The sequence below is a fragment of the Panthera uncia genome, assembly GCF_023721935.1.
Source record: "Panthera uncia isolate 11264 chromosome C1 unlocalized genomic scaffold, Puncia_PCG_1.0 HiC_scaffold_3, whole genome shotgun sequence".
Lineage (NCBI taxonomy): Eukaryota > Metazoa > Chordata > Mammalia > Carnivora > Felidae > Panthera > Panthera uncia.
Window position 1 is genome coordinate 81366241 of NW_026057584.1, and position 22878 is coordinate 81389118.

The following is a 22878-nucleotide window of genomic DNA, read 5'->3' on the forward strand; positions in this document are numbered from 1 at the left end:
TGTCTTCCTTTCCAGACTAACCATGATCCCATGTTGATCACTTGAATTCTTTCAAGCTCTATATGATTGGTTTCTCAATCTAGTAATTAGGAAAATCATCTGGGTAGATTTAAAAATCCATATTTTAGGGCCTCACCAGAGCATTTTTAAGCTTTTTTTACTATAGAAACTTGACAGTAAACTTGATTTTAACTTTTTAAGGACAAATAGCACAAATGCAAGTAGTTTCTAAAATATCACTATAAAAAGACAAAAGACAGAATAACTTATCAGTGTCATGCCATGTTCCTGCAAGTTTCCTCTCCTATAGTTTGTTCTTGTAGTTCAGCTTGCTTCAGCTTGAATTTATAGGTAGTTTTGTGAACTCAACTTTTCTCCATTACATGTACTATTTCTTGAGTCTTTGTTACATAAAATAATGAAGATATTTAAATTTTCAGGAATGTAATAATCTTACTACATTTTACCATTTCTTTAATCTGAATTCTTTATAGAATATGCAATTCCTTATTGAAATTCTTGGTGATGGGGCACCTGGGTGGCTCATTCAGCTAAGCGTCCAGCTCTTGATTTCGGCTCAGGTCATACACTCTCTAATGGTTCATGAGATCGAGTCCCGTGTTGGGCTCTGTGCTGTGCCTTTCCCCCAGTCACACTCACTCTCAAAATAAGTAAATAAACACTTAAATTATTGTTGTTACTGTGGTGTAGAACTATTCAGTAATAGTTACAATTCTTTTGCAATTATTGTTGGTCTTAGAATGTTAAAGATTAACTGATAGTAGCATAGTAGGTAAAAGGCATAACACCAGGCCTACCAATGCTTAGAAGGGAATTAATAAAATTAGCTTGTGTAATAATTAAAGAAATCAAGGGAATGATTTGAGGTTTTGGAGGCTTACACAAGTTTTAAAGTTCAATTATGTATTATAGGATAAACATTGTTAATTACAGGTGATTGTTCGAATATCTATACTTCTAATATTGGTATGTTGTTTTTTAAAAAACATGCATCTTATATGGATTGTTGTTGTTGTTTTTAAGGATATTTTGGAACTCTTAGAAAAAAGAGTGAAGTCACGATTTTCTCACCGGCAGATACATTTAATGAATTCATTTGGTTTTCCACAATATCTTAAAATATTTAAAGAACAATTATCTCTACCTGCAGAATTTCCAGACAAGCTCTTCACTGAGAAGTGGAATGAGAGCATTCAGGTAACTTGGAACAGAGGCAATAATGTTAAAGTAATTTTTGTGCTTTGGTATACCATTCAAAGCAATAAAAACCTACAAATTAAAAAAAAATTGTAAATTAGCACAAAGCTTCTAATGTTACTGTAGCATAGAACTGCATTAATACAAATCATACACTTATGTGTGCGTGCATGTGTGTGTGTGTTTTAAAGGAGATTGAAATGTCATATCCTAAATTTTTTCTCTCAAAAGAACTTTAGTGAGATTTTTGTTTTATTTATATCTACTTATATTTTAGATTATTTTGTTAATATTTAGGTTACTAAAAAAATTTTATTTTCTTTATTTACAAGTTTAGCAATAGTTTAGCTTAATGGTTCATCACTAACTATCCAGTGTGGATTGTTTTCTTTTCTAATTCTCAGACAGTTTTAACTTTTATCTCATTTGGGTCTCTTAAGTCAAGTAAGGCTTGGCATGGTTGTATTGTCTGTGTGGGTGAATATCATCATGCAGTCCCTAGAACCCTGAGAGTCTTAGCTACCAAGGCACGTTCACATGTTGATTTAAAAGTTTACTAATAAACCTTGTGGACTCTATAAATTTACCTACACTTAAATTGAATAGCCTAACTTATATAGACCATTGTCATATCAACTCAGCATACTAGCATCAGTTTATCTTACACTGACAAGAGTTTTCAGAGGTACCTGGATGGCACAGTTGGTTAAGCATCTGACTCTTGATTTCAGCTCAGGTCATGATCTCATGGTTCATGAGATACTTTGGATTTTACTTTGGCTTTAGATTCTCTCTCTCTCTCTCTCTCTCTCTCTCTCTCTCTGCCCTTCCCCCACTCACACTCTTTCTTTCTCTGTCTAAAAATAAACATTAAGTAATTTTCAGTTGGCAGGATGAAGGGAGAGAGTATGCCAGGAGTGTGTTTAATAACAAAATTGAAAAACTATTGCTGAATAAATCCCACATGGTAGAATCTTTCAAAACTATGGGTCTTGTGAAGGTGGAAGATAATGGAGAGTCCTTGGTTTTCAAAGAATTTGGAGGGGAGCCTGGTAGGCTCAGTTGGCTAAGCGTCCGACTCTTGGTTTTGGTTCAGGTCATGATCTCACAGTTTGTGAGTTCAAAACCATCATCAGGCTCCATGGTGACAGTGCAGAGCCTGCTTGGGAGTCTCTCTCTGCCCCTCCCCTACTCCTCTGTCCCTCCCTTTCTCTCTCTCAAAAGTATATAAACTTAAAAAAATAATAATAATAAATTAAATAAATAAATAAATAAAAGAATTTGGAAAAACTGATCTATAATATTAAATACTGATGCAAATAATTAGATTTTTAGACAATTAAATTTGCACAGTGTGTATTCACCGCCTCTAAAAAATATTGTTTATGTCAAAGCAGTAATTTTTTTTTTTTTTTTTTGCAGTTTCAAGTTTTTATTTAAATTCTAGTTCATTAACATACAGTGTAATATTAGTTTCAGGTGTAGAATCCACTGATTCGTCACTTGCATACAACACCCAGTGCTCATCACTAGTGTCCATCTTAATACCCATCACCCATTTAACCTTCCCACTGCCCTCCCCTCCAGCAATCCACAATTTGTTCTCTATAGTTAAGAGTCTGTTTCATGGTTTGCCTCTCTGGAATGAAACTGGACCACTTTCTTATACCATTCACAAAAATAAAATCAAAATGGATCAAAGACCAAATGTGAGAAAGGAAACCATCAAAATCCTAGAGGTGACCACAGGCAGTAAACTCTTTGACATCAGCCGTAGCAACTTCTTACTAGATATGTCTCCTGAGGCAAGGGAAACAAAAGCAAAAAATGAACTACTAGGATTTTATCAAGATAAAAAGCTTTGGCCTGGTGGAAGATACATTGGACAAAACTAAAAGGCAACCTATGGAATGGAAGAAGATTTTTGCAAATGACATCTGATACAGGGTTAGTGTCCAAAATACATAAAATACTTACAACACTCATAAAACAAAGACATCTTCTTTTCCAAAGAAGACATACAGATGGCTAGCCGACACATGAAAAGATGCTCAGCATCACTCATCATCAGGAAAATACAAATCAAAACTACAGTGAGCTATCACCTCATACCTGTCAGAATGGCTAAAATTAACACAAGAAACAACAGTTATTGGTGAGGATTCAGAGAAAGGGGAACCCACTGCTGGTAGGAACGCAAACTGGTGGAGCCACTCTGGGAAACAGTTTGGAGGTTCCTCAAAAAGTTAAAACTACCTTATGATCCAGCAATTGCACTACTAGGTATTTACCCAAAGGATACAAAAATACTGAGTCAGAGGACACCAGCATGGCTTAGTCATCTGACTCTTGATCTTAGCTGAAGTGTTGATGTCGGGGTCATGAGTTCAAGCCCTGCATTGGGCTCCACGCTGGGCATGGAGCCGACCTTAAAAACAAAAGCAAAAACAAAACCTGATTCAAGAAGCAATAGTGATTTTAATCTTGAATATCAATACCAAATTAAATGTGAGAACTTTGCATTTATTTTGCTCTTAAACAATTTTTTTAATTTTTCCCAGCTTTGTTGAGCTATAATTGATAAAATAAAAATTATATATATTTTAGGTTTACAGCTTGGTGTTTTGATATACAAATACATATGGAAATGCCACAATCAAGCTATACAATGCATCTATCACTCCATTAGTTACCATTTTCTTTCTATTCTTTTTCCTTTCTCCTTTTTCCATTTTTATTTTGTGGGAGGAGGTGAGAACACTTAGCATCTATCTTCGAAAAAAATTTCAGGTGTACAATATTGTTTACCATAGTCACATTTTTATGTGATATTTTTATTCATCTTGCATAACTAAAACTTGATTCTTGTTTTGATTATAAAATATAGTCTACTCATATAAGTACTATTAATTTTGTCATTTTTAATTTTTTTAAAGTTCCTCAAACGGGAACACGCTACTGGCTCATTTGGAAGAGCATGTGACTCTTGATCTTGGGGTCATGAGTCTACACCCCACATTGGGTGTAGAAATTACTAAAAGTTCACTGAGTAAAATTTAATCAGTTCATAGGAATAAATATACGGTGAAAGGTGCATGGCTCATGGCTCAGTTGATTGAGTGTCTGACTCTTGATTTTGGCCCAAGATACCAGGGTCATGGGATTCAAGCCCCATGTTGAGGTCCACACAGAACTTGGAGCTTGCTTAAGATTCTCTCCTTCTCTCTCTCTTAAAAAAAAAAAAAAAAAAAAAGTTTTCCTTATATCCATGCCTATCTCCCTCCCTTTAGTACGGAGTAATTATTTGGTTTATAGCATTTCAAACATATACATACTGAAGTTGTTACTACATAAAGAGTTCAAACTTTGCATGTTACTTTTGCTTTCCCTTTCCCATTTTGTTCTGATGGATACTTCATATTATTCTTAGTATAACTGTACAGAATTGTATGCAAAAATGGTTGACTTTATTCTTAAAATTCACGTATTGTGCTATGATATAATTAGGTGTGGGTTTTCCCTTGTACCCTTCTCCCCAAGTTAATCTCACCTGGGACTCAGATATTTGTCAGCTCAGGAAAGTTTTTTTGATACTGTATCTTACTATAAGATTCTGTTCTTTAGGAACCCTTTATATTTGGTACTTCCACATTGTCCCTTTCCTTAAATAGGTCTGTAGCAGATCAGAGCTCTGGATCTTTGACCTCTGAATCCACTTTCAGTGCCTCACAGACTTTCACCCTGTACAGTTACAAGACATTCAAATGCAGTCTTTCATAGTATTTAAATGTCTTTGCCAGGTCTTCTGTTATTTCTGTCTCTACTTCCTGTCTTTTCCCAAGATGAATTACATAGCCCAGGTTGTACTGTGCTGTCATTTATCTTTCTGTCCTTCCCAGCTATATTGCATTCTGTGCATCTGGGTGGGTATATAAAGGAAGATGATAAGGGTTACTGATGAAGCATAATTCTGGATGATTTAGAAAATGGTAGCCGTGTGGTAGGAGGATGGCTAACGCTTGTGTTTTTGGTCATTTTTTGCTGATTCTATATCACTGAATTTAGGGGCAGATGGTAGAAATGAATGTGAGAAGATAGAAGACTGTCTGGTCTTTTGTTTGTTTCCTTTTTACAATTTTGCAGTTTTTTAATAAGGTAGAACTAGTACAACTGGAGTTAGTTCTAGAGTTTTCTTCCTTTTATCCTAATCCTCATTTACCACTTACTTTTGGTGCGCTAATAGAGGAACTTCATTTGAAAAATAAGTCAGCACCATGGCCAGAGGCCCTGTCCTGTAAGAGGGGAGGGCTGCATTGAGGGAGCTATCCTGTCTCTCAGTACTGACTATCCAGCAAGTTTTTCTGATTCCCATGTTAAAACCAAAGCAATGGTATAGATAACAGGTTGCCTGTGGAATTTCATCCAAGAAACATATTCAGGATAAGGTTGAACCTGGATATTATGCCTAACTTGAATGTTTGTTGTAGTCCTACCCCAAATGAATCAAATAAGTAGAATGAACACCATCTCAGCATGGCAGTATAAGAGAAATTCCTGTAAAAGAGCATTTAAAAGGACCATAACTAATTCTCCTCAAAGGAAATTCCCCCAGAGTACTATAGCTAAGTTCAAGGACCTTAGCCACTGTCATAATCTTTCCTGTTTAGTTAACAGAAGGTGAGAAGATTTAGCAGGAACTGACCAGGAGAAAACTGAAACTTGGAGGTACAGGACTACTCATCTTCTGTCAGTATGCCACAATCTTCCTACATTGCTCATGCTGTTCCCTGTAGATGGAATGCTTTCTTTTTAGCATATTGACTCATACATACAGTTTAAGCATTCTTTGTAATGCTTTACCTTGTTTTCCCAAATATAGTAATTCTTACTCTCTGTTGTATTTTGTGCTGAATTTTGGTCATCCCACTGGTATGACTATAGATTCCCTTTTTAGACCAGAAAGTTTGGGATATTAAGGATTGTTTTACTTTTGTGTATATTTAATCAACATGGATAAGAAGAAAATTAATAGACTGGAAATTTCATTTTGACCTATTTTGATCTTTGTATTCTACAAATAAAACCAACACATATTTAATAATAAATGTCAGAATTAATGAGCTACAGCAACAAGTGAGGCACAACATTATAGTTAGGTTTTAAACTGCCTTTTTACTACTTACCTGTTTTACTGTTTTTTTTTCCCCTCTAGTGTCTCACAGAAGATAGAAGTGTGCGAGAAGTACTACAAAAGCATTTCAATGTCAGCAAAAACCTGCGGTCATTACACATGTTATTGGTTTGTATTCATTTTATTTTTACCACTCATTTTCTTTCACTAGGTAATTACATTTTGATGGGAACTGATTAAGCCTACAGATAAATTTTGGGAGAATTAGCATGATTACTACACTGAATCTTCCAATCCAGACTATGATACATTTCTCCTTTTACTTAGTTTTTCTTTAATTTATTTCATCATCATTTTATAATTTTTACCACACATATTTTGTACATGCTTGAAATGTATACCTAGGTACTTCATTTTCTTTGAAAATTATATTATACAAATATCATATGTAAATGATACCTTGTTTTTAATTATGTTTTTAACATACTCATTGTTAGTATATAGAAATGTAAGTCTAATGGTATAATAAATGTTTGTGACTATTAAATTTATGGCTGCGAGTAGTGTAAATATGTATAGATACTTTGAAAAACAATTTGGTAAATTAGATATCCAGAGAAACTCAGATGCACAAGACGGCATGTACAAGATTGCTTACAGCCACCTTGTTTATAATTGCAAAAAAAGGGAAATAACAGATATCTATCAATGAGGATATATGATGGGAAAATGAATAAACTGGAATTGATACCTCAACATGGGTAAATATTCGGAATAGATGTTCAATGAAGAGAGTTGCATAAGTACAATATGGTATTTATATAAAACTTAAAAATTACACTGTGTTGTCTAGGAATGTATACATATGTAGTAGAAGTATAACAGCATGCATGGTTTTTTGTACGAGAAAGAGTAGGAGTCCAACCAGGGAAGAAATAGAGTCTGTAAGATTATATTTTATAAGCTGAGGAAGTGGTCATAAATATCTGTTACATCATTCCTTTGCCTTTTTGTATGTCACAAATATTTTATAATAAAAGGGAAAAGTTACAGTTAAGACTATGAGTAAGAGAAGGAGTTACTATGTACCAGGTTCTCTCCCAATAGAGAAATGAAGGACAAGGATTTCCAAACTTTTCTGTTCAACTAAGGACCCTGGGCCCTAGTTAACATGGGGGAGAATTTCTAGTATAAATATTTCCCAAATATTACAGGGTACATAGTTACACTAAGAAATTATTCATTGTTTACCTGTAATTCAAATGTAAGCAGTTGTCATAACATTTTCATCTGCTAACTCTGCTTACCGACTAAATTTAAATGTTATGAAAATTACACTTAAAGGAATCTTCAAATTGTTGGAAAGCCAAGTAGCTACATGACAAGTTGTCTCTGGGTGTCATTTTGGCTTTTAATTTTTTTTTTTTTTTTTTTTTTTATGTACAATTGAACATAAAGTGGGTAACTTTTATATACAATTGAACATAAAGTGGGTAACTTCTGTCACATAACACTAACCTGAACTAGCTAATTTGGTAGCCAAAAAGTTTATACAAGTCACAGGTCTGCCTTTGTGATTTGGTCTAGGGCTTTGAATAATACTTTGTTTTTTAATTGACATATAGTTGACATACAGTATTATGCTAGTTTCAGCCACACAGCATAGTGATTCGACATTTTAATGCATTATAGAATGCTCACCATAAGTATAGTCACCATGTTACCTGATTTCCTGTTTCAAACCATTATACCTGGAAAACATGCTTAATATGATTACAGTCTAATTAAATTTATTGAGACTTGTTTTCTGGCCTAACATGTAACCTGTCCTAGAGAATGTTCCACGTAGACTTGAGAAGAATGTGTTTGGCGCTGTTTTTGGATGGAATGAGCTGTATATATCTGCTAAATCTACCTGGTCTTGTGTGTTAAGGCCCATGTTTCCTTACTGATTTTGTCTGGATAATCTATCCACTGATGTAAGTGGAGTATTAAATTATAATTAATGTAATTATAAAAAGTATTCTGACAGCTTAGAGCCTGGAGCCTGCTTCTGATTCTGTGTCTCCCTCTCTCTCTGCTCCTCCCCCGTTCATGCTCTGTCTCTCTCTCCTTCAAAAATAAATACATTAAAAAAAAAATTTTTTTTAAGTATTATGGTCAGTTTCTCCCTTTTTGTGTTAATATTTGCTTTATATATTTAGGTGCTTCTGTGTTGGATGCATATATATTTACAATTGTTATATTCTCTTACTGGATTGATCCCTTTATCATTACATAATGTCCTTTGTGTCTTATCACAGTCTGTGTTTTTTTTTTTTTTTTTTTTGATGTCTATTTTGTCTGATAGAACCTTTGCCCCCCTGCCTTTTTTTTTTTCTTCCCCCATTTGCGTATCTTTTTCCATCCCTTCACTTTTCAGTCTGCATATATCCTTAGGTCTGAAGTGAGTCTTGTGTAGGCAGCATATAGATGGATCTTGTTTATTTATTTATTTTTTTTAATCATTCAGCAACCTTATTTATGTCTTTAATTGGAGCACTTAGTCCATTGACATTAAAAGTGGTTATTGATAGGTATATACTTATTGCTCTTTTGTTAATTGTTTTCTGGTTGCTTTTGTAGTTCTCTATTCTTCTCTTGTTGTCTTCCCTTGTGATTTGAGGACTTCTTTAGTATAGTGTTTGGATTCGTTTCTCTATTTTTTGTGTATCTGTTTTAAGTTGTTGGGTTTGTGGTTGCCATGAGGTGTATTTATATATGTATATATGTACATATATACATGTATATATACACACACACATACACATATATATACATATATAAATATAACACTGTATGTTAATCTATTTTAAGTTGGTAGTTGTTTAAATTCAAAAGCATTTTAAAAGCACTGCATGTTAACTCTCCTCCAACTCCTACAGTTTATGTGTTTGGTCTCATATTTTACATCCTTTAATATAAGCCTTAACTAATCATAGATATAGTTGATTGTATTACTTTTGTCTTTTAACCTTCCTTCAAGCTTTATAAGTGATTGCTCTCCTCCCTTTACTATATGTTCACTTTTACCAGTGAATTTTTTTTCCCAAAATTTTTAAAAAATTCCTCTTGAGCTCTTTTCTTTTTTGCTTTAAGCAGTGCCTTTAACATTTCTTGTGAGGCTGGTTCAGTGGTGATGAACTCCTTTAACTTTATCTTGGAAATTTTCTCTCTCCCTCAATTCAAAATAATAATTTTGTTAGGTAGAGTATTCTTTGTTGTAGGTTTATTCCTTTCAGCACTCTGAATATTATGTGTCTTATTGTAGACCTCCTTGGGTTCATCTTCTTTGGGGCTTTCTGTACTTCTTCGACCTGGATGTCTGTTTCCTTCTCCAGGTTAGGGAAGTTTTCAGCTATGATTTCTTCAAATAAGTTTTCTGCCCACTACTCTCTTTCTTCTCCTTTTGGGACCTCTGTAATGTGAATATTAGTATGCTTGGTGTCCTAGTGGTCCCTTAATGTATCCTCATTTTTAAGATTCCTTTTTCCTCTTTGCTGTACAGCTTGGGTCCTTTCCATTACCTTGTTTTCTGATTACTGATCCATTCTTCTGCATCTTTTAATTTGTTGATTCCCTCTGGCTTATTTTTCATTTCAGTTATTGTGTTCTTCAGCTCTGATTGGTTCTTTTTTATTGTTCTTATATCTTTGTCGAAGTTTTTGCTGAGTTTGTCCACTCGTCTCCCAAGTTAGGTGATCATCTTTGTGACCATTATTCTGAGGTCTTTATCAGGCTGATTGCTTAATTATACTGTTCTGCTCTTTTTCTGAGGTTCTGTCTTTTTTCATTTGGAACATATTCTTCTGTCTCCTCATTTTGTCTGAATTTGTGTTTGTTTATAGTAGGTAGGTCAGCGACATGTCCTGGTCTTAAAGGTAGTGTGGTCTCATGTAGAAGGCATCCTTGGAGCCCAGAAACACAATCCTTTCTGGTCACTAGAACTGGAGCTTTCAGGGCTGTTTCTTGTGGGCTGCTTGCACTCCCCTGTTGGTACTGGGCGCACTTGTCAGGGCTGGCTCCTGGCCCAAATAGCTGCAGTGCCTCACCACAACTACTGCGGGCATACCAGTGTGTGCAGGTGGAGCTGGCCCTTGTGGCTGAGAGAGCAGAATGTAGCTGCTGAGGGTAGGTGGGTGGGGCAGCCCCTGTGTGGCTGGTTGTGAGATCCCACCATAACTCTTCTGTGCTTGCTGGTGGGTGGGGCTGGCTCCCTCTTTCCTTGAGTAGGACTCATTTGGAAGGGATACCTACTAGGTGGGTGATTTGGGTGGGGTTGTTCCACAGGGGAATGCCCTTGGCATGGATAGTGGTGCTAACAAGGTAGATGGATAGTGCCACGGCTGGCTCCTGTAAGTATCTAATGAGCTTAGCTGAAGGAAGACAAGAAAAATAGTTCTGCCAACATTTCCATTCCCAAAGAAAGCTCCTACAGAATCCTGCCCCTCCAGCACATACCTTAAATTGGTTAATGTACCTTCTTGTATGGCCCAGACGATTTTCAGACTGCTCCCTCTGAACAATTGAAATTGCGTATGGGGTCTGTAAGAATGGAGTCTCCATGTCCTGTAGCCCTCTGGCTCTCCCAGAATTGAGCCCCACTGATTTTCAAAGCCAGACATTATGGAAGCTTGTCTTCCTGGTGCAGATACCCAAGGCAGAAGTTGCCCACTGTGGGGCTTGAACCCCTCACTCCTGAGGAAGGACCTCCACACCAGTGACATCCCTCCTGCTTGTGGGGCACTGCACTGGGTATTTGGTTCCTACCCCAACCACATCTCTGCCTTTATTACCCTTTGCAGTGTGGCTTTTTAAAATATCTTCAGCTGCTAGTTTTCAGGGCATTCACAGAGTTGCTTTATATGTAGTTGCAGCTTTGGTGTGTCCATGGGAGGAGGTGAGCTCAGGTATTTCCCTACTCCATTTTCCCATGAAATCAAAATAACCTTTGAATAGTAATCTTACCTATTTTGGCTCTCTTCCTTGCCTTACTCCTTTTTAAATGCTTCTCTTTTGAGGAATGGTAAATAAGATATGCAAATGGGAAGAGGTATAGAGAGCAACAAGAACTTTTTTTTATGCTCTTACAGACTTACATGGCATTGGTACTGAAATACTGTATTTTAATAGAGCTAAGCATGAGAATACCTTTCCCAAGCAATTAATACTAACTATGAGAATAGACTCCAGATTAAGAAATTTTGTTCAGTAATATCTCCAGATATTTTTTTCTGATCCACATTTTCCTAGATGTAAATGTTTTTCTGATCCACATTTTCCTAGATGCTTGCTTTAAATCGTGTAACAACATCACACCCGTTTATGACTGCAGCAGATATGATGGAGGCCCACCAGTTCTGTAGCATGGACTCTAAAGCAAATATCGTACATGGTGAGAAACTTGCTATAATGGAATTCTTTCAAAATTATGCTTGACACTGGGTATGATACAGACTACTTATATATCCATACAGCCTTTAACTCAGCCCTGCAAAAGGTATTATCACTCCCATTTAAAGTGAAGGAAACTTGATGCGCCTCCCTTGCTACATTGAAAGTCCAGCTAACACTGTATTGCAGGATTCACATTGCATCGAGTACTAGTAAAGAGAGTTGGTTCTTAGCCAGTTTGGATTCACTATCCCTTTTAAGAATCTAATGAATTTTCTTCTGTCTAGAAAAAAAAAGAAACTTTTAGATATAATTTCCAAGAGTTTAGGACTTCTCTCAATATTCAAGGAAGCTGTGTGATTTAAAACATAATAATTGCCATTTCAGTTTATGTTTACTATGGGCTATATGATAAGTGCTTGATGATATTGTCTCTCATCTCTATAAGTTTAAGAAGATCCATAGTTTGCTTATATGAAAGCTAAGCCCAGGAAGGGTGAGTAGCTTGCTTAGGATTGTATAAGTCATTGTGACTGAAACACATTTGAACCTTGGAGAGGTCTTGATCTCCTGCCACCCCTCAAAATAATGTCTTTCACTTTATCATTCTGTTGAGAGGACAGTTATTTCAATCTTCTGGATCAGTGAGAAAACTACAACTCATAATTTGTTTCCCTTTTACTATAGGTCTGTCAGTCTTGGAAATATGTCTTATAATAGCAATGAAACATTTAAATGACATCTATGAAGAGGAGCCCTTTAATTTTCAAATGGTCTATAATGGTGAGATGAGATGTTAGTAGTTTTTTTCTGACTCTACTTCACTGCTTATTTGAAGGTGTTAATGTTGTTGTTGCTTTCTGTACAGAGTTTCAGAAGTTTGTTCAAAGGAAGGCCCATTCTGTTTATAATTTTGAGAAACCTGTTGTCATGAAGGTAAGATTTAAGAAGTCCATAGTTATTTTTCTGCTGTCAGGTATATTTTTGTATCATTTGACTGTATATATCATAGTTACTCTCTTATTAATTTGGAAACATTAGGTACTTGCCATATGAGCTTTTTTTTGTGTGTGTAACAGACCAAAATTATCTCAAAATGAAATGTTTGAATTCTGAAGAAAGCAGCCAATGGTTTCCCAGTTTGTGGGAATATACTGCCCTCTACTGTCTGTTTCTAGCACTGCATCTTGCAAAGAACTATATATTGCAGTTCATCAAATGCATGAATAAAACTCTGTCCCTTTACAATCCAAGGGTTGGATTTGTAATCTTAGCAGTAGAAAGACAAAAATGCAGATATTAGCCATTAAGAAACTAAGGGAAAAAATTTCATGGGAGAGTGAGAACATATGAAGTGTTATTAGGAGTTGGAGTAAGTTTTAAAACTTGAGGAACTTTATTAGAGCATTCCATTGTCCACCAGAAATACGTGACTCACAGTGTAATTTTGGATTTTCTAGTAGCAACAAAAATGTTAAAAAGGTGAAATTAATTTTAATTATAAATTTTATTTAACCTAATATATGAAAATATTTTAACCTATTATCAGTGTAGAAGATTATTAAACTATTTTTATGTTTTCTTATGTATTACATTTTAAAAATTTCATGTGTGTTTACACTTAAAACACATCTTAATTCACTAAATATTCATTGGAAATACTTGCTCTTTAGATTGCTTAAAATTTGTAGCTGAAGTAGATTTATATTCTGAAATTGTTCCAAACTTAAAATTTTCTAATCAACTTGACTATCAAATTTTAAATTAAACTTAATTACATGATTTAATTAAAAAAAATTCGAAACCAGGTTCCACAAATAGCAGTAGCCCTGTGTGGTTACCTTACTGGACAACGCAGCTCTAAAGGACTTTCTGCGAAAAAGCATTTTTTTTCTTTTTTTTAAATATACATATATGTGTGTGTGTGTGTGTGTGTGTGTGTGTGTGCATCTACATATATATATATTTTTTTTTTAACATTTATTTATTTTTGAGAGAGATCATGGGTGAGAGAGGAGGAATAGAGAGAGAGAGAGAGACAGAGACAGAGACAGAGAATCCAAAGCATGCTCCAGGCTCTGAGCTGTCAGCACAGAGCCCTACACGGGGCTTGAACCCACAAACTGTGAGATCATGACCTGAGCCCAAGTCGGACGCTTAACTGACTAAACCACCCGGGCACCCCTTGTTTGTTTGTTTTTTAAAAGCAGTGGACCCATAAGTCTTTTATCATTCTTAGTGGTCAGAATTTTATTTCTTCTACCAACTAAAAAATGTGATTACAGAGCATTGCCATTTCTTCAAAACAACAGAAAAAGTGTGTTTAGCCTACCAGAGGTTGGTTTTCCACCCTTTCTAATGTCCATGTTTGTGTGATAGTTTTCGTTACATGAACGTTTAAATTCTTATGAGCAATTTTGTAGCTGCTTGTTTCTACATTTTAAATAAAATATTTGCTGCCTATATTTTAGCTCTCAATTTTATTCAGCCCCAATAATACCTGCAGCCGATATTTTCTCATTTTCAGAAATGACTGGTGTCTATTTTTCTTTTCATTGGAAGAATTCTTATGATACATAAAGTATATATTTGATATTTTTTCACAATATAATAGAAATAGAAAGTTCCAGAATCTTTTTCAATGTGTCAGTATTTAATGGTTAGTAGTCATTAATGGTTTCTTTTTCTTCATACACTAATAAAATACCTAAAGCAATAATCAGGGTGAGAAAAGACATAATACATGAATGTTAGAGGTGAGATGAAACAGTAGACAACACTATTAGAGGGAAAGGTGGAAGAAAGGGACTTTTTTACAGGTTATGGCATCAGATGTTGGGTTTTCAGAGAGAACTAAAAGCGCTTCCTTTATCTTAAGTACTATTAGGTGTTAGATATCGAATGAGGTTTGGAAGAAAAACCATATTGTGCAGAGTGAATTAGAGTTTGCCCTGTTCACATTCAACAGTGCAGGGACAGAACTTGTATTTGACTCTGCTTCACCTGATACATGGAGTTTTTGTGAGGTTGATGAGAGTTGTTTTGAACCCTACTGATTTCTGTTAAGTTTTGTTTCCTGGTACTCTGTTCTACAACTGACCACAAACCTAATTGTTTACTGGATTAATGTTGTTATTTTGCTTCCTCTATTCAACTTACACTGTTTCTTTCATCTTTCAGGCTTTTGAACACTTACAACAATTAGAATTAATAAGGCCCATGGAAAGAACTTCAGTAAATACACAGAGAGAGTACCAGCTGATGAAACTACTTTTGGATAATACTCAAATTATGAATGCTTTGCAGAAATACCCCAACTGTCCTACAGATGTTAGGCAGTGGGCAACATCCTCACTAAGCTGGTTATGAACATAACCAGTGGCTTCACTTATGGAGTTTCAGGCATACTTCTCTAAGGAACTAAAAGCTATTGTCCTTTAACAAGATATGTTATTACATTTTTTTATATTTATAAAACTGTATTTTTGTATTTATGGGAGACTGTTATACATGTAGGTCTTGGCTATGTCTTGCCTTTGAATCATGAACAGTTACATGATTTATAATTCCAGTGGTTTAGATTATATTGTAAGAGTTCAAAGAAATAAATGTGACTGTTTTAGGAAATGAACCATATGCTTATTTAACACTTGTCAAGTATTTATGTGGCATATATATTTGAATAGTTCGTTCCAACCCAGCAGCCAAGTGTTTTTCACAAACCCTAAAGCAGTAAAGAAACAATGGTAAGAGTTGTGGTGTAATGATGAGTAATGTTTTTGTCCAATGGGAAGTGCTGCATTGGTTTTCTCCATGGATTTTTGGTTTCTGTCCCAGACCCAGGTTTTCTAGCTCAGGATACTGACCAGTTTGGCCAGAAGATGGTTCACATGGAAGAAAAAAGAAAAGTTTGAACATTTTCTTCCAGGCTTCTCAAAAGTGGTACTTACATCATTTATAGAAGAATGCCTTGTAGAATTTTTTTTTACCAGGCATATTCTTGCACCTGTCATAGGCCCAAAGTGTCAGAATTTAGAATGAGTCTTTTTAATAGGGACTTTAGGAAATGCCTGGAAAAACATTCTCACAATTAATGGGAAGTGCTTGGCACTATCAGGTAAATATATTTGTATCAAAAATCCCTAAAGCGAATGTGGAAAATGCGCACCTCATAAATTCAGGAGTCCAGGAATTAATACAGGTATATGTTTAAAATGAAATTTAGTAAGTTAGTGACTTCCTTTATTCAAGAATATTTAATTGCCTATTGTTTTCATGGAAGGTTTACAGTAGACAGTCCATATGCTTGTGTAGCTCATAAACCTTTTGAATATCAAACGCCCTGTGATATTCAGGTTCTGTTAGGAAAGCATGGTAGTGGCAGTGTTCAGAATCACAGAGGTAGAGAATGATGGACAGATCCTGGAATTCAACTCAGGTTTGACTGACACCAAAGCCCTGCCATCAAGAGTTAAAATGCATTAACGAGTTTTGGCACATATTTTTTAAAGTATGCTGTAAGAAATGACTTATCTGGTTTTTAAGAAATAGCAGATGAAGAATGGAATGTAAGATTTCTGTGCATAAAAGTAGCTCTTCAGTTCAACCTATTTTTTTGCAGACATAGCTGGTCCTTCCCTGCCTTCTCAGTCTTCAGATCACTGTCATTTACTTTTCAGCAGTGTCTCAGTAAAGGTAAGGCTTGCATACTGGTTCTATGCAATAGTCTACAGATTTTTAGGGGATATTTTGCCAAAATACTTAGCATGGTAGCATCACTATTAACTAGAAGCAAGGATTTTTCACTTGAGCTTAAGTTTTCCCTTTAAGAAAAATTTCTGAACTATTTTAGGGAAGTATTATCTGCCTTAAAGGCACTCATTGTGAAAGAAAGCACCTAAAGAACTTGATTTGAAGATTGCAAATTACTAGCTTTTTTAACATGCCACTAAAAGGCTGGAAGCTCTCATCTGCCTTCCTGGATACATAAGACCTACAGAAGCTCCTCAACATCCAGGTATACAGATTATATATTTATATATATAACATATATATTATACATCATTCTCAGTGAAACAGTTCTTAAAAGCAAATTAGAAAAAAAAAAGTTAGAAAAGGTCATACAAATAAAACATATGCCTACGTTAGAAAGGCATTGAGAGGAGGAGTGTTGATGTTCCCCTTTCTGTATTCCCTAATACAAAGAAGCTAAGATGTACTGGGAAAAACATTACGGTCCATCTCTTAAATTGCTTAAAACATCATCAATAAAAAAATCTGAAAATCTTTGAAAAATTTTTAAGAATATTAACAAATAAGGCTTAAGGATATTTTCTTCACGTACTAGAGTCATGTAGCCTTTTAACAGCACAAAAATACATGAGCTATAGGGGCGCCTGGGTGGCGCAGTCTGTTAAGCATCCGACTTCAGCCAGGTCACGATCTTGCGGTCCGTGAGTTCGAGCCCCGCTTCAGGCTCTGGGCTGATGGCTCGGAGCCTGGAGCCTGTTTCCGATTCTGTGTCTCCCTCTCTCTCTGCCCCTCCCCCGTTCATGCTCTGTCTCTCTCTGTCCCAAAAATAAAAAACGTTGAAAAAAAAATTAAAAAAAAAAAAAAATACATGAGCTCCATGAGTCATCAGATTGGAAAACAGGTGGGGAAGAGTTTTAGAGGCCTCAGTGTGATCCCTCCAGTGCCCTATCCGAAACAGGATCTTACTCAAAACAAAACACCTCTCCAGTTCATGCGCACATGCTTGTGAATGGCTCTGAGGAATTAAAACCTGTTGGTCCAAACTTAGTATATCATAATGCTGTGTATGTTGAGTATATACCATCTATCAACTTTTGAATCAGTTTGGGAGAATACGCTGTGGAAAATAATTTCAATCTTTCAGTAGAGATTCAGTGCATATTCCACCATAGTTTGCCTTTTCATTTGGTTTAGAAGGCAGTGCAGGTTGTTTCAAACCACCATTACTTAAATGTCCTTTCCTTCACCTTTACCCTCAAAAATACTGAGAATTCATTGGAGTGAACTGTGACACTCAGTGCTACAATTTGGTGCTTTCTATCCCCCTTTCCTTTGAAAGCCACAGGATAAACAAAAGCCTTGGTAACAAAAATGTCAAAGCTAGTTTGACAGTTACTCTTACTGATTGATTACCCTAAGTGAAAATGCCAGAATTCTTTCATTCAGTAGAATAGATATACCCTTAAGAAGTGTAGTTTATATCTTTGATGATTATTTCCTAAGCCACATTTTTCTGTTTCTGTATAACCAATGCCAGCTAGCCTCTGGTTTCCTAAAACTGGCAGGACCAACATACAAACTTTGGTGGGAATGCAGTCTGCTTAGACAATAAAGGAGGGAAATGCCACCCTTGATAAACTTGCCTTCTTTCACCACTGTCTCCATTCTTGCATATCTCAAGGTGTGAGCCTCACCATATTACAGAGCTACTTTTCCCCTCTTTAAGAATAATGTAGGGGCGCCTGGGTGGCTCAGTCGGTTAAGCATCTGACTTCAGCTCAGGTCATGATCTCACAGCTTGTGAGTTTGAGCCCCCCACCCCCACCCCCCGTCGGGCTCTGCTGATATAGCTCAGAGTCTGGAGCTGCTTCACATTCTGTGTCTCCTTCTCTCTCTGCCCCTCCCCCACGAGCACTCTGTCTCTCTCAAAAACAAAACAAAAGAATGTATAGCAAAAGGAAAACTGCATAAGCAAATAATACGATATTCATTTTTTTTTTTTTTATTTAACTCGGGGATGGAATGGGGATAGCATACATTTTATTTGTACAATATTTAACAATCACTTATCCAAGGTGGGGTTTTATGGGGCTTTTTTTTTTTTTTTAGCTTTTTGTTAAATACTTGCAGAAAAAAATAGCAAGTACAATTTGACAGTAGTACAACAACCTGTGCCCAAAACACTGACAAGAAATACAGAGTAAAGCTAAAATAATTGCTTACCAATATTTTGAGAGGTAACAAATAGGATATGGATTGAGACTGCATAAAAAATGTACTGCTGGTTGAATATCTGAGGTAAATGATGTTCAATCAAGATGCTACTTGTATCATTTTGCCCATAAATCAGTAAATAATTTTATGCACATTATACCAAATGTTTCTAAAAAGTAATTTTTTAAAAAGGTAAAAAAGAGAAACTGGAAAATATTTGTGGAGAAGCATTTTTTCTAAAATAGTAATCAGTTTAATTCCACTTAAACTATCATCTGGCCAGGGTTTTTTCCCCTACCCACCTGCATTTTACTTAAACGTAGCTGTTACTTAGGGTTGAGGAAAGGAGGAAGAAGAGGTTCTTTTTAAATTTGATGACAGATGATTCTACTTTAAATTCCAAACGCCTTTTGTTTTCCTGATTGTATTTTTAAAACATCACCATGAAAGATAGTGCAAGTTCATGGGACCAACAATTGTGAGGCACAGTCTCTGTTCTGGAATTCACAAGGTACCTGTAATAAACATTCAAACGAGAGTCACACTTCACATGCTAAAAACTTCCTAGCATCTAAAATACATACAAGAGCTGTGCAGGGCATAGACTTCGAATAAAGCCAAACACTGGTTAATCCATCAGTCCTATGGCAGTTGATCATAAAGCATTCCTTACGCGGAGATTTGGGCAAGGTTAAAGAGTGGAAGAGCAGCAGTTCTGATGGGTATCAGAAAGGCAAAATACAAGACGAATCATAAAGAGCACCATACACATGAGGAAAAAAATATTGGGGTCTCAGTTCACCCCAAAACAAAGAAGTCATCGTTTTTCTCATTCTTGGATCTATTTTTCAGTATCCCTAGCTCAAACCTTTTGTAAGCTTGCCCACTCTGCGCTGACTGTAAACCTAACATGAAAATGCCCTGCAAAAGAAAGTTTTAACAAGACTAGGTATCAGGACAGGTAGTCACTGGAACATTCTTATTTTACTGCTTATAAAAAGTGTTTTTCTATTAATATAGTTTTCAAAAGGATACAAGTTTTAAAGTTGGTTAGCTAGAGTTAAGTATAATACCCAGGATTTCTAAAAATGTTTTCTAACATGAAGAGAAAATAACTGATCTTATAAAATTTATCTCAAGTGCTCACATAAGCCAAACATTCATCATAATATTCCTTGTTTTTGTTTTGATTTGATTTTTTTTTTTTTTACTCTTAAAAATAGAATTAAATGTTTAGAACAGGTAGAAATTGGTCTTCAGGAGATTGACAGTTTCCATGTTATGAACATTGTCATTTTCCCATCTTGGTAAGTTTCAAAGTGGAAGTAAAACGAAATCAAGAAATTGAGATGTCAAGTACTTTTTGAAATAAAGAGGTGAAACTCAACATTGAAATGGGAATTCTTAGGAATACAATGAAAACTTGGGTATATATGTGACCCAAGAGCACAAAATTCTGTATGGTGTGTGGCACACAGACAACAATGCTATTACTCTTCTTTCCCTCCCTGCTTAGAGTCTGTTGACCTATGCATTATCTATAAATAATATAATTTATTATTCCCAGAGATTAAGTGCACATTATATGTAAAACGTAGTGTACTGTGTGGTTAAATAGCCATTTGAAGATAATACATTCACAGTGAGCTCCTGATAGTGACATGTAAAAAATTCTTGTATAAAATTAATGTATGGATTTTTAAATGACCTGACAAAAGTACATAGCATAATACTGGCTATTTGTTGGTCAGTAATCTAGAAATTCAGGAAATTAATGTTTTACTTTGGCCTGTATAAATTTGAGGAAGAATCCAATTATATTCTAATGTAATAGTGTTTTGAAAAGCACTTTGGCACCTACCTACCATCAGTTCCATTTTCTTATCAAGGAAACTATTCTAAATATCATAGTTGTGAAAGCAATTTATGGGAAGAGGCTAGGTTATATTACCTGTATCAACATCGGTTACCTCTAAATGTCATTGCATATTTTAAGTTTGTAAGTTTAACTTGTTATCCCTGATTTTTTTTTTTTTTTAAAGCAGTAACATCTGAAATCTGTGCTTAAAATTTAATACCTCTATCCTAGGATAATTCTTCATGTATCACAGACATCAAATATTACTCTGACAAGATGGCACCAAGCAGAAATATAGTGATAAAGTTACAAGTCTCAAAGCAGAGAGTGAGGAATTCTGGGTAATGACACTTCCTGAGGTGATCCTTAAACAGTGATAAAGAATGTCCCACACACTGTTTGGTGAAAAGAAATACACTACAATTTTACATATATAAATAGGAAAAAAATCTATTTTAAAAGAATAAAAATGAAGAGCTTTCCAGTGTCACAGCTCACTTTAAAAAATTTAAATCATGCTTTAAATTTTCAAATATTCCCCAAACACAGCACACCTTTAAAAAAAAAAAAAAAATACTTAGGTAAGTATGCAATAATTTGGGAACTGGATAGAAGATGAAGCTTTAAAACATGGGAAGAAGGGGGAAATGACATTTTTTCATTTCAAAAAACAGCACTTTTTTTTCCTTAAATTACAAGCTAGCACAAGAAAAGCTAAAACACTGCTTTACAAATGGCCACTTAGTGTTGGCACTAAGCATAGCTTACCTTTTTTTCTTAAATAACACAGTGAATTTGTAATACCTTGTTAGAAAACATGGATCAATTTATTATTCAAATTTTGTTAGTGTTTTCAATTTTTATAATTTAGCAACCGTGGAACTGAGGTATACCTTGTTGAGGGAGGTTAAAGTAATGCTTGGAAGCCTCTTTACTGTACCCCACTTTGATGACTTTGTTTATGTACACAGAACAGCAGCACACTAAACATTCACAAGCTGTGTCATATTGGCATTACAATAGTCATTTATAGAAACACAACAGCAAATGCAATAAAAACAAGTTACCCTTTTTAAAATCTGAAATGAAAAGTTTTTGATTTAAAAAAAAAAAAAATAGCAGTAGTTCATTTAAGGAATTAGTGTCTTCTGACAGACATTAAGAAATCCAATGTCAGTTTTCAAACACTTGATTAGCCAGGTCCAAAAGATCCTTGATTTGGAGAGGGCCATGTTCTTCATGTACACTTTTTCAAAAGTTTCTTTAGAGTCTGCAACTTTTCTTAGTCTCACGTCCTTCACGTCTCTGCTGCAGGCAATGCTGTACGTCTCCCAGAGCCACATTTTCAAATGAGGGTCATCTTGACGTGTCCGGGAGACATCCTACGCATTTCTCACAGAAAATAAACTGTAAGCAGTTTCGTTAGCTTAGCAGCTCCAGTTCAGAGTCCTGTTTCTCAGTGTGTACACATGGTGCAACCATCATAGACTAGATTCTTTGGGAGGAAAGTCAACATTTGTCACCATCGTGACCACTGTTACAATGTCCTCTGTAGTAATGATATTTGTAAGTCTTTGCATCTGAGTAATTCTTTCACCTACACATCCAGCTGATAACCTGGCTTCTGCATCATGATCCCAACATTCTTCTATCGTTTCACAGAGCATTGCCATTCCCTAAAAAGGAAAAACATACACACAAAATTTGTTTTCTAATAGGAAACAGTAATATTTCCAAAAAGAAATTGCTATTTTTGTGAGTCAAAGAAAGTTCAAGATTAGCCAAGTTTGATATTATTTGTCAACATCCACTTATGAATATCTATTATATGCAGGAAACAGAAGAAAAGCATTAAAAAAATCAAACTTCTTAACAATGGAGACTCACAGCAGGTAATTAGGTATTTTTAATTCAAAAAATCCCTATCCATTGCTTATAAACCAGGTCAATTTGATGCTAACCCTTGAACTGGATTCAAAACTAAGGTGTATTTTTTTAAACCAATTTTTGTTGTTTTCTTAATATCAGCATTTCTGTCTTGTAGTTAAATAGAAAAAAAATATTAGAAAAGCATCCTCGAGATACTCTACCTGATTTTATCGACGTTTCCAGTTATATTTGGGCCAAAATAACGAGGGCAATACTGTTCCATTCTGCACCTACCTAAGTCTCTAGTTTTAGAGCATTCTTAACCTGAATATATCCCAATCCCAAATCAAAACATGGAGAGCAGAAAACGGCTTCCCTTTTAAATCTAGCATTAGGTGGTGAT

The 22878-nt window shown here is 35.3% G+C and overlaps 2 protein-coding genes across 14 annotated transcripts in view; one reads left to right on the plus strand and one right to left on the minus strand.

Moving 5' to 3' along the window:
• Nucleotides 1-15272, plus strand: part of ORC4 (origin recognition complex subunit 4) — an 81168-nt gene extending 65896 nt beyond the window's left edge. For all 13 annotated transcript variants that reach the window (XM_049616152.1, XM_049616157.1, XM_049616153.1 and 10 more), the window contains 6 exons: nucleotides 1045-1218; nucleotides 6431-6517; nucleotides 11675-11783; nucleotides 12470-12565; nucleotides 12651-12718; nucleotides 14963-15272. In XM_049616152.1, coding sequence (XP_049472109.1) covers nucleotides 1045-1218; nucleotides 6431-6517; nucleotides 11675-11783; nucleotides 12470-12565; nucleotides 12651-12718; nucleotides 14963-15151 — 723 coding nt within the window. In that variant the 3' untranslated portion in view covers nucleotides 15152-15272. The remainder of the gene's footprint in view (nucleotides 1-1044; nucleotides 1219-6430; nucleotides 6518-11674; nucleotides 11784-12469; nucleotides 12566-12650; nucleotides 12719-14962) is intronic.
• A 3343-nt stretch (nucleotides 15273-18615) lies between these two features.
• ACVR2A (activin A receptor type 2A) overlaps nucleotides 18616-22878 on the minus strand; it is an 83469-nt gene continuing 79206 nt past the window's right edge. The window contains exon 11 of the mRNA XM_049616147.1: nucleotides 18616-22282. Within this exon, the coding sequence (XP_049472104.1) occupies nucleotides 22088-22282 (195 nt within the window). The 3' untranslated portion in view covers nucleotides 18616-22087. The remainder of the gene's footprint in view (nucleotides 22283-22878) is intronic.